The sequence below is a fragment of the Plecotus auritus genome (genome assembly GCF_963455305.1).
Source record: "Plecotus auritus genome assembly, chromosome: 3".
NCBI lineage: Eukaryota > Metazoa > Chordata > Mammalia > Chiroptera > Vespertilionidae > Plecotus > Plecotus auritus.
The window spans coordinates 174,019,479-174,030,761 of NC_137772.1; the positions used below are offsets into that span (position 1 = coordinate 174,019,479).

The 11,283-nt window shown below is 48.1% G+C and overlaps 1 protein-coding gene across 2 annotated transcripts; it reads right to left on the reverse strand.

Moving 5' to 3' along the window:
- Positions 1-6,454: 6,454 nt before the first annotated feature.
- KRT18 (keratin 18) lies at positions 6,455-10,469 on the reverse strand. Of its 2 annotated transcripts, none has more exons than XM_080661147.1 (7): positions 9,756-10,469; positions 8,950-9,032; positions 8,479-8,635; positions 7,771-7,935; positions 7,541-7,666; positions 7,006-7,229; positions 6,455-6,647 (listed from the first exon to the last, which is right to left on the reverse strand). In XM_080661147.1, the coding sequence occupies exons 1-7, from the start codon at positions 10,170-10,172 to the stop codon at positions 6,527-6,529; spliced, it is 1,293 nt and encodes a 430-aa protein (XP_080517273.1). In that variant the 5' UTR covers positions 10,173-10,469; the 3' UTR covers positions 6,455-6,526. The 2 variants fall into 2 exon arrangements, with proteins under 2 accessions (XP_080517273.1, XP_080517274.1); XM_080661148.1 differs by having other exon boundaries at positions 9,807-10,262.
- Positions 10,470-11,283: the final 814 nt, after the last annotated feature.

Below are 11,283 nucleotides of genomic sequence, written 5' to 3' on the forward strand. Positions count from 1 at the left end.
AGAAAGGGCTGAGGACAGCTGAGATGCCTATGTTAGAGGGCCAGCCAAGGATGCAGACAGGCAGCCCAGTCAGCGTGGCTCAGTGGTTGAGTGTCGACCTATGAACCTGGAGGTCATGATTCGATTCCTGGTCAGGGCATATGCCTGGGTTGCGGGCTCGATCCCGTGTGGGGTGTGCAGGAGGCAGCCCATCAATGATTCTCTCTCATCATTGATGTTTCTATCTCTTTTCCTCTCCCTTCTTTTATGAAATCAATAAAAAAATTTTTTTAAAAAAAGGATGCAGATAGTCAGAGACAATACCAGGGGAGTACAGTGGCATGGATTCCAAAAGCAACAGGCCTCAGGGTCAAGTGCCACGGGCTGAAAAGATGAGCAGGTTGAGGAAGCAGTTGGACTCAGACTGGTGGCCTCTAAGGGGCTTTAGTGGCAATGTGGTGTGCAAGAAGGAAGTGAAGAGAACTTTGGGGTGAGGTAGTTGACAGGCCACCCTTTTCCAATCCCCTCTGGGTTCCAAGGGGACCTAAAGGCACACACAAGTGGAAACTAAATATGAGGGTCAAGGGTCTTGCTTCCCCAGTTGTGCAAAGCTAATTCCATCATCTCCTTCCATTTTGACTCAAATGCCACCTTCTGTCCAGACTGCCCAACTTAAAATTGCAACCTGCCTCTCCCCTCTTATAAAAGGCAAACCAATTACCTGCTGGATGGGCGTCTATATTCAGAGGGGCTGAATCATATTGTTGCCTGCTGGAATTACCCCTCTTTCAAAAATGTCCACGCCTAACCCTCAGAGCCTGTGAATATTTTACCTTATATGGCAAAGGGACCTTGCAGCCATGATTACGGTAAGGTTCTTGAGATAGGAGATCATCATGAATTGTCTGGGTGGACCTGATGTAATTCAAAGGGCATTCTTATAAGAGGGAATGGGAGTCTGAGTCAGAGAAGGAGACGTGATGGCATGGAAGCAGATGTCGAAGAAAGAAAGAGACTTGAAGAAGTTATGCAGTTGAGTTTGAAGATAACAGGTGGAGCAGAAGTTAAGGAATGCAAATGGCCTCTAGAAATTGGACAAGCAAGGGAAACTGATTCTCCCCTAGAGCTTTTGCCCTGCCCACACACTGATTTTAGGATTTCAGAACTCCCGAACTGTAGGGTAGCAAATGTGTGTTGTTTTAAGCCACTGAGTTTATGGTTATTTGTTTCAGCAATAATAGGAAACGAATACATCCCCCAACTCCTGATTCCCCATTCCTGTTCTATTTTCCCCCTTATACCTCTTCTAGCAATTATATAATTTACTCATGATATTTATCATTTATTATCTGTCTCCCTCTGCTAGAATGTAAGCTCCACAAGAGCAAGGATGGTCTGTTTTGTTTATTCCTGTATCCCCAGCTCCTAGAACAGTTCTTGACACATGGTAGCTGCTTAAAAAATATTTGTTGAATGACTCATTGAATGAATGGAGTAGGACAGAAACAAAGATGGGGGCAACAATTCTTCCCTGGGGGCTGTAAATTCCTGTACCATTATAAAATTTAACAAAATTTGCCCTAACCGGTTTGGCTCAGTGGTTAGAGCGTCAGCCTGCAGATTGAAGGGTCCCAGGTTTGATTCCGGTCAAGGGCATGTACCTTGGTTGTGGGCACATCCCCAGTAGGGTGTGTGCAGGAGGCAGCTGATCGATGTTTCTCTCTCATCGATATTTCTAACTCTCTATCCCTCTCCCTTTCTCTCTGTAAAAAATCAATAAAATATAAAAAAAAACAACAAAAAGAAAACAATTGCCTAAAAAAAAAAAGTTAATTTTTTTTTTGTATTTGAATCAGCAGTGTGTGGTTCAAAAGGTGCAAAGAATATGCAAGGGAAAGTAAGTCTTCCTCCCATCTTGATTTCCCTACACCAGCTTCTCTAGAAACAACCATTATTTCCAATTTCCTGTGTATCTTTCCAGAGATCTTTGCATATACAAGGATATATACAAATGAATATTATCTAGATATATATGTATGTGCATATACACTGAGTGGCCAGATTATTATGATCTCTGAACGCATAATAATCTGGCCTCTCTCTCTCTCTCTCTTTCTCTCTCTCTCTCTCTCTCTCTCTCTCTCTCTCTCTATATATATATATATATATATATATATATATATATATATATATATATATATATTAGAGGCCTGGTGCATGAATTCGTGCATGGGTGGGGTCCAGCCAGCCTGGCCAGGGGGAGGGGACATGGGGGGTTGGCCAGCCTGCCTGCTGGTCGAACTCCTGGTCGAGGGGACAATTTGCATATTAGCTTTTTATTATATAGGATATACACTGAGTGGCCAGATATTATGCGTTCAGAGATCATAATAATCTGGCCACTCAGTGTATATTATATATATTATGTATGTACTTGTTGTTTTTGCCTTAAAACCCCCCCACAAATGGCAGTATATGAGCCATTCTGCCTCTTCCATACCATTTATTAACTTAGTATCTGGTCTGGATTGCACCTAGACAGGAGATGAATGAAAGGGGACAGATAATTTCATGTTATAACCTTGGAATTGCTAATTTTCCCATTTGGCATTTGGGGGACAAAATGGGTCACCTCCCAAACAGTCATCTTCCCACAGGGATGAGGAAGACTGCCCCAAAGGTATTGGGCAGTATGCTGTTTAAAACAGGGGTGTCACCAAGCCAGCGTGGTTCAGTGGTTGAGTGCCGACCTATGAACCAGGGGGGTCATGGTTTGATTACTGGTCAGGGCATATGCCTGGGTTGTGGGCTCTATCCCCACTGTGGTGTGTGCAGAAGGCAGACAATCAATGATTCTCTCTCATCATTGATGTTTCTATCTCTCTCTCCCTTCCTCGTTGGAATCAATAAAAATATATTAAAAAACAAAACAAAACAAAACAAAAAAGTCCACAACAAAACAAAACAAAACAAACACGGGCATGTCCATGGCCTGCATCAGGAGAGCAGACCATGGTGCTGACTGGAGGTACAGCTTGAGTCTGACTCTCAACCTTGTCAGCCTATCGGAACCACGTAGAGAACTCTTTTAATAATGGCTGGGAGCCTAGACCCCCACCCCAGAACAGTTCAATCAGAATCTCTGGAGATGAGGTGTGGGCCTTGGTATTTATAAAACTCTGGTGACTTGAATTGCAACCACGGCTGAGAAACCCTGGGTTAAGTTATAATACATGGAGGACAGAACTTGGGACTGGGAATCTGGGGATATGGTTTCCTGCTTTAAGCTTCTAGTACAGTAGCCTCAGACAAGTCACATGATCTCTGTGAATCTCAGTGCCTACCTCTGAGCCAGAGCCAGTAATACCCACTGCCCTGCATACCTCACAGGATTGTAATGAGGATCAAATGCATAAGCGCCCTGGGAACTGTGGGACATTGTCTGAGGGAGGGATAGTTATGTCAGGTGTGTGGTCTCAGGTTTCTTCAATTAGCCTGACTCAGCTGCAAGCCCCGCTCAGGCTCTGCCAGGGACTTTCTGCTTCACCCTTAGACAGGTCCTTACCCCATCACCTTTGCTGGGATCAGTCTATTCTCGGGCCTGTGTGCTCCCTGTCCCACATCTTGCTGCTGAGACATCAGTTTCTCCATTTTAGGGGCCCGGAGGAAGGCTGGATTCCCCCTGACTAAATTACAGTCATGGCCAGCCAGGCTGGTGCAACCCTTTGGGGGTGCTCCAACAGACCTCTGTGTGTCTGAGCAAACACATTCTATGTTATACTTACACATTTGGAAAACGGAGGGGTGGACAGGGCAGGAAAACTCCATGCTTTCCTAAAACAAATCTCAGAAAGTGAAGCTCAACTGTCTTCCCCAGAGACTCATCTCCTGTAGATTCCTGCAAAGATTGGAGTGCGGGGTGGAGAATGTAGGGGTTGGAGAGGGAACAGAAGCGAGTGAGGCAGGTGGTTATGTTTTCAGAAGGGCGAGCAATACTTGACCAGGGCACCGTGCTTTTGGCTGGAATGATTTCCTCCAGGTGGTAGAAGCCAGGCACCCAGAGGCCACAGGGGTCCCTGCCCACAGAAGTTCCAAGATAATCTCTTATGTAACTCATGCTCAGCCCTCCCTCAGGAAGAACGGCCCTTGCTCTGTTCACTTAGCAGGCCCTCCTGACCCATCTTCTCTCAGGGCCCTACAGTAATAAACATTCCTGCCTGTCGCTCTGGGGGCTTCTCTGCCACTCATAGGAGCTGCCTGCCCTGGCGTTGTCCTCTGGGTCTCAAACAGTCTTTACTTTTCTCCACCAAGGACCCCCCATATTGTTAGAGAAGCACACCGTATTTCTCAGTAAACACTGAGATTTCCATTTTAGTAAAAAATTCATTACCTTGGATCATCATGCATCCCCCTTTTATTTTCCTGCCTCTCCCCTCTACAACCCTCTTTGCCTGCTCTGTCCAGGCCTATAACACTTGCTACCTGCTAGCATGCTATGTTATTTTTATTTTTTATTATCTATCTCCTGCCGCCAGAATATAAGCTCCACGAGGAGAAGAATTTTGTCTGCTTTGTTCTCTGATATACTCCGCCTAGAAGACTGGCTGGTACATGGTCCTCAGCCAGTATTTGTTGAAAGACAATAAAAATGCACATACTTTTGGGCTGTTAGGTTGTGAGCTCCATGAGGTAGGGACAATACCCATTATTTTTTTCTGTTAATCTCTTTTTAATACCCATTTTGCTTACCACCTGCACACTCAATGCCTAGCACAGGGCTTGGCACAAAATAGGCACTTCATAAATATTTGTTAATATGGTAGGCCAGCATACCATTTCTAGGAATTTATCCTATGGGTATGCTCAGATAACATACCTGTTAATCACAAATATTAATTGCAAATTATTAAACATTAATTGCAGCATTTTTGCACAAATGAAAACTACTGAAGACCAAGACACCCATCACTAGAAGACCTGGGTTAAGCACATTTATATTCTACACACAGGAGTACTAGGCAGCAATAAAAAAAAAGGTGTATGATGTACAGGAGATTAAATATAATGGCCCCTTCACCACCAAATTTTGTTTGCTGAGACCTGAGAGAAAATTATTCTGAGGGTCCTTCTAAAATAATGACCACAACATCATTACTGTGCAGATGCAATAATAAGTTTTATGTAAAATGATGTTAGATTTTGTCTGATGTCTCTCAAACTAGATGGATGACAAATTACTAAGGCAACGGTCAAGGAAGACCTAGATATCACCTGTCAAATTGGTTTGGTGACTGTGATTGGACATTAATTGATCACGGTCCTGATTTAGGAAAGAATTTAGATAATAGTAATTATTCTTTATTGCAGATTGAGAGCATATTTGTATGATATAAACATTCAACTGGACAATGGGTAGGAAAAAAGTCATCAAAAATGCCACCAAAACACCGAATGTGTAATCACGGCAATTCCACACTCCCCTCCCGCCCCCAATATTGGACTAATAATTTGGGTTAAAAAAAAAGGTAGGTCTACACATACTGTTTCAGAAAGGCGTCCAAGATATTTTGTGAAATGAAGAAAGCCGAGTTTAAGACATCTAGGCACAGAACAGTGTGACCCCACAAGTATAAAGTAAAATGTGTTTGTATGTCCAGTTTAAGAAACTATTTTACAATGGTTACCTCTGGGGAGTGGGATGGGAAGCATTTAATCTTCTTTCCTCTGGATTTGGTATGTTACTTTTCTATACAGTATGCTAATTTAAAAAGGTAAATAATCATCCCAATCAAAGCATGTGATTAGTTTTAAACATCCATTGGTTTCATAGTAGATGACACTTCCAATGAAAAGCAGAGCTGTGACATTTCAGTTAGCTTTGAGGTGTTTTTTATTACCTAAGTGGGTGCTTACTTAGGGGCACTACCTACCTAGATAGGGACCATTGGAATAGTGTTTCACCTGAAATAATTGCATTTACTCCTGTTCTAGCCAGACCTCTAGTGGGCTAAACGTCACATACCAGAAGGAGCAGAACATAGAAGACTGTAGGTTTGGGGGCTGAATGTAAGAAGGGTAGGTGAAGCTGTGGGTGGGAAGCACTGGGCAGGGGGTCAAGGAGGCAGAGTGGCAAGGGTCGGGAGACCCAGCTGTGTGGTCTGATCCTTTCTTTCCCTTTCCTTTGCTCTTAGTCCTCGGCTCCACTTCCTTCTCTGGCTGATTTCTGCTAAGGAACACCTAACAGCAGGGGCCTTATGATTATCAGGTCTCTTCAAGGCTAAGATTCCACAATTCTATTGGCCCATTCCCCCCTCTTACGCTGAGAAGGTGTTTCCAATAACCCACACCCTTCCTCTGCCCACTCCCCCACCTGTATAAAACCCCTGGAGTCAGAGGTGATTCCTGCCTCAGAGATAGGACTATTGGATAAGGGGATCTGCACACAGTATGAAAATAGCCAAGGAAGACAAAAAGTAATGTTCAACGATCTCTGAACTTTTTATTGGCCTCCTGCCCCTCCCCAAGGGGCACCCCACTTCTGCTGCCTTTAACGCCTTAGAACTTTGGTATCGTTGACCTCAGACACTACTCTGCCGTCCACAATTTTGCGAGTGGTGGTCTTTTGGATGGATTGCATGGAGAGGCTGCTGTCCAGGGCATCACTAAGGCTGTAACAGAAGACCAAACCCCAGTTATAAACAGCCCCACAGAGAAGGAGACAAGGAAAGTGGAGGAAAAAAACCCTCCTACCCCTGTGCCTTTATCTTAAAATTCCCCTGGGTCACTTCCTCCATAAAAGGGACACCCAAGGTCAAATTCCATTTGTACTCTAAGTATGGCTAGGAGCAATACTTAGTCCATTCTCTTCTCTAGGAGGGAACTTCAGCAACTGTTACTCCTTTGCAGACAGAGGGGCACTCACAGAGCACCAGCTCAGTGCTCAGTGGGGCTTTCAAAGGTTCAGGATCTAGGGAGAAGTGTTATCTTGACCCTAACTTGTGTGGGTGGGAGGAGAGCCCCACTTACCTGAAGTCCTCCCCTTCTTCCAGCAGGCGGCGGTAGGTGGCGATCTCAGACTCCAGCTTGACCTTGATGTTCAGCAGGGTCTCGTACTCCTGGGTCTGGCGCTGCCCCTCAGCCCGGGCCTGGGCCAGCTCTGACTCCAGGTGTAGTAGGATCCCATTGAGCTGCTCCATTTGCATGGCATAACGCGTCTCCACCTCCTGCAGGCTGTTCTCCAGGCTGGCCCTCTGCAGGGGCCACAGGGGAAAGGTTTGGGTAAGCCTTGAGGTACAGTGGAGGGAGTGTCTACAACTTTCCACAGAGCAGTTCAGAACTCAGGACTTCACTCTTTGCAACTTTTTTGAGCACCCACTTTGTGCCGGGTTTTAGGGTAGGGGGTAGGAACAATGGGAAATGCAAAGAGTAACAACTCACTCTTTTTTTTGTAGCAACTCTTTCTGAGCAAAAGGAATTCATGATGGAAGGGGTAGGATTTGAGCTAAGACAGGATTGGTCTGAGGCAGGCAGAGGTTGGGCCAGGTGAAATGAGGGCTCTTACCAGATTTTTCATGGAGTCCAGGTCGATCTCCAAGGACTGGACCGTACGTCTCAGCTCTGTGAGTGCCGTCTCAGCATCTCGTACCTCAGCGGACTGCGAGGTGACTACTGTGGTGCTCTCCTCAATCTGCAGGGTGGGTATGATCCTCAGGTCCTTCGTTCTTTGTCTGCCTCCCTCCCACCCCTTGGGCCTCTGTGCCCAGTTGGCATCCATCTGTTTCCCTCTTGTACCTGTTGGGACCAGTACTTGTCTAGCTCCTCTCTGTTCTTCCGAGCCAGCTCGTCATACTGGGCCCGGATGTCCGCCATGATCTTGCTGAGGTCCTGAGATTTGGGGGCATCCAACTCCACAGTCAACCCAGAGTTGGCAATCTGGTTTTGTAGACCATTTACTTCCTAGAGGAGAGAGAGAAAAAGTGAGGAGCGGCTCAGGGTTGAGTTCTAGTAAGGCTCTTCAGCTGTGACTGCCTCTTCCAGGCTGACAGGATCAGTTGGAGAAGAGAAAAGGGAACCTCTCAGCTTTGCACTCCTGGCTTTCTATGCTGGATGGGTAAAATGCCACCCACTCCCTGCCCATGCACTCACAAGTGATTTCTCTTTCCTCACTTCACTCTCTCCCTCCATCTATAGTCCTTCTACAAACTTGATCTTTATACTTTCTTCTGGGAAGCCCTTCCAGCCCCACCTGCTCTCACTCCTCCATCACCCCTCACTCCTGGTGCAGCTAGCTGCTTCTGCCTTTATCCTCCTCTCATTCTCTCACCCATGGCCTCTTGACCTCATCAGGTTGTAACTCAGATGGCAACAGTCTGATTTAGAAGAGCCCAGGCTGGTAGTTCTAAACTTCCCTGCATGGCTACTTGCAGGCAGCCTGCCCCATCACTCCCCCAGACTCGTTTTGACCCCTGGTTCCTGGCCTGGCCAGTGGCCCCTGCTTGCCTCCTCGTGGTTCTTCTTCATGAAGATCAGCTCCTCCTTGAGAGCCTCGATCTCTGTCTCCAGCTGCAGCCGAGTGATATTGGTGTCATCAATGACCTTTCGGAGTCCATTGATGTCACTCTCCACAGACTGGCGCATGGCTAGCTCTGTCTCATACCTGAGGAAGTGCAGGTGATCAGATCCAGAAACTTCTCAACCCATGCCACCTCCCAAGAGCAGCATCGTGCCCACTGCAAACCAGAAACTGAGTCAGGAATCAGATGGTAATCCTCTGAGTGCCATTCCTGGCCCTTGGGGGACAATGTTCTTAAACTGGGTTACATGAATGAATAAATTGATGGAACCTAACTCTCATCCACCCAGTTCCACCCACAGTTGAACAAGATCCCACTGTGAGCCCCTAGCTGACCCAGATCAGGAAACAGACCATTCCTAGATCCAGCTCTAGCTCCCTAGTCCCCCCAGTCTTACTTGACTCTGAAGTCATCAGCAGCAAGACGGGCATTGTCAATCTGTAGAACGATGCGGGCATTGTCCACAGAAGTTGCAAAGATCTGGGGATTGATGAGAGAGATTGCTCCATGAATGGGGAGTCAATGATGGGATGGGCTGAGTGTGTTATATGCCTCAGTGAAAACTTCCTGGTCGCAAGAATAGCCAGAGACTATTTCCTTCCACCGGTGCCCTTCACACTGCTTTCTTCTTTCCTAGAGTCTCGAATCCCAGGGCTCCCACCAGTCTCCTGCTACTCCTCCTTTGGGGCCTCTGATGGCTGGCTTGCTTGAAGTGAGCAGCTACAAGTCCTCTAGCCCTCTCTTGGCATTTTTTCCCCCTAGTGTACCTGCTCTACCCCCTTTGCCACCCCCGCCTCCAGGTAAACTTCCAGTTTACTCTTAAGATGACTCAGCCTTAACCACATCCGCTTAACCCTCCAACTGTCCCCACTCAGCCAGCAGCCAGTGTCTGTGTCCTCTGTATGGGTCTAGTCTCACCTCCCTCGATGCTGTTCTCACTTCTCAAACTCTGGCCTCCCCTTCCCACAATCTCCAGGGAAAGGACCCACCCATGCAATTACCACCCTTGGGGTCCCTGTGGCTAGGGGTATGTATGGAAATCTAGGGCATTCCTACCACCCTCGCTGGACAATAGGAGGCTGGTGGAAATAGAAGGAAGGAATTAAAATTCCTATCCTTGGGAGAGCCGGGAGGAAGTAGAGTACTAAGTGGAGGACAAACATGGCTGGCTGGGCGTTGCTTGCTCCCTCCATGCACCCTTACCTGAGCCCTCAGGTCCTCGATGGTTTTGAAATAATGCCCCCAGTCTCTGACCTGGGGTCCCTTCTTCTCCAGGTGTTCCCGGATTTTGATCTCCAGTCTCCGATTATCAGCCTCCAGGCTTCTCACCCTCTCCAGGTAGGAGGCCAGGCGGTCATTCAGGCATTGCATCGTCTCCTTCTCGCTCTGGATACCTCCTATGCCCGCCAGACCCCCGGCCATCCCCGCAGCCAGGCCCCCAGACCCCCAGCCACTCCGCACACTGGTGGAGTGGGACACGGAGATCCGGGAGCCTGAGCCCCCCGCACCTGCATAGACGCTGGCCGCGCTGCTGGTCGGCCGGACCCGGTAGCTGGGCGCTTGCACGGAGCCCAGGGTCCGATAGTTTGAGGAGAAGCTGGAGCGGGTGCTGAAGCTCATGTTGTCCAGGGAGAAAGGCGAGAAGCCGAGAGTCACGTTCAAGCGGCAGTGAGTGCCAGATCCGCGACTCAAGTTTTATCGCCCAAGGAGGAGGTGGGGACTGGCTGGCCCCGCCCCTGCCCCAGTCGCTGCGCGCCAGCCACAGGTGGTCCGCCGCGGGGGACACACAGCTCATTGGCTTCAGACCCTGCCTATGCCCCGTCAGCACAGCCCTGTCAAGGCCACCCGCGATCCCCTAGAAAGGAGGTGACAACCGGGAAGGACAAGGGCAGCAGGTGGTGTTGGCCCTGCAGCTGTGATTTAAGGGCAGGAAATGACGTATTTATACCCCTTCCCAGGTAGAGGAGCTCCTGACCAGTTGAGAATTTGGGAGTTTGGGGGAATGAGCGAGTGGAGTTGGGTGTGAGTCTCCATGGATGTTCTGGGCTCAAGCCCCGCCCGCTGATGAGATCTTGGGGGGTGAGGGGGTGTCCTGGAGCCCCAGAAGTCCTGGGGAAGAAAAGGTGGGGGCTGGGGAAGAGGAAGAGAGACTCAATCTAGAGCCTCAAATGTACTGGTTTACACACTCGACCCCCACCACACTTGGGTCCCAAATACGCTCACCTGCACATGTTCACTAGCACACACTCCCGTGCAGATCATACACGTGTATGTCACTCACTGAGTATGTTCAGACTCCTGAAGACATACTCACTCCCTGACCCACTCCTTCTCCCCTCAGCTCGCTCCCGTGGAGGCCTGGGCCCATGGAATACTTTGCGATTGGAACAGGGGACACGTTGGCACTTCTGCACACTTTCGAATCAGCCTTGCCTACACCCTTGGGTAAACAAATACTTCCTGAACACTTACAGTTCCACAAATAGTTTTGGGGCACTTACTGTGCATCAGGCCCTATTCTAGTTGCCCAGAGAACAGCAGTGAGTAACAGACCAAACTCCCTCATGAAGATTGTAATGTATCTTACATGGTATAGGGCCCAAGAGGACAAACGCACACACCTAGAGACAGTCTAGTTGAGACTCAGCCTGGTGGTTAGCCCCCCTTTACTAGGACTTTTCTGCAGGCCTCCTCCTTCCTTTGCCTCTCCTCAAAAGACTCCCTGGAGCCC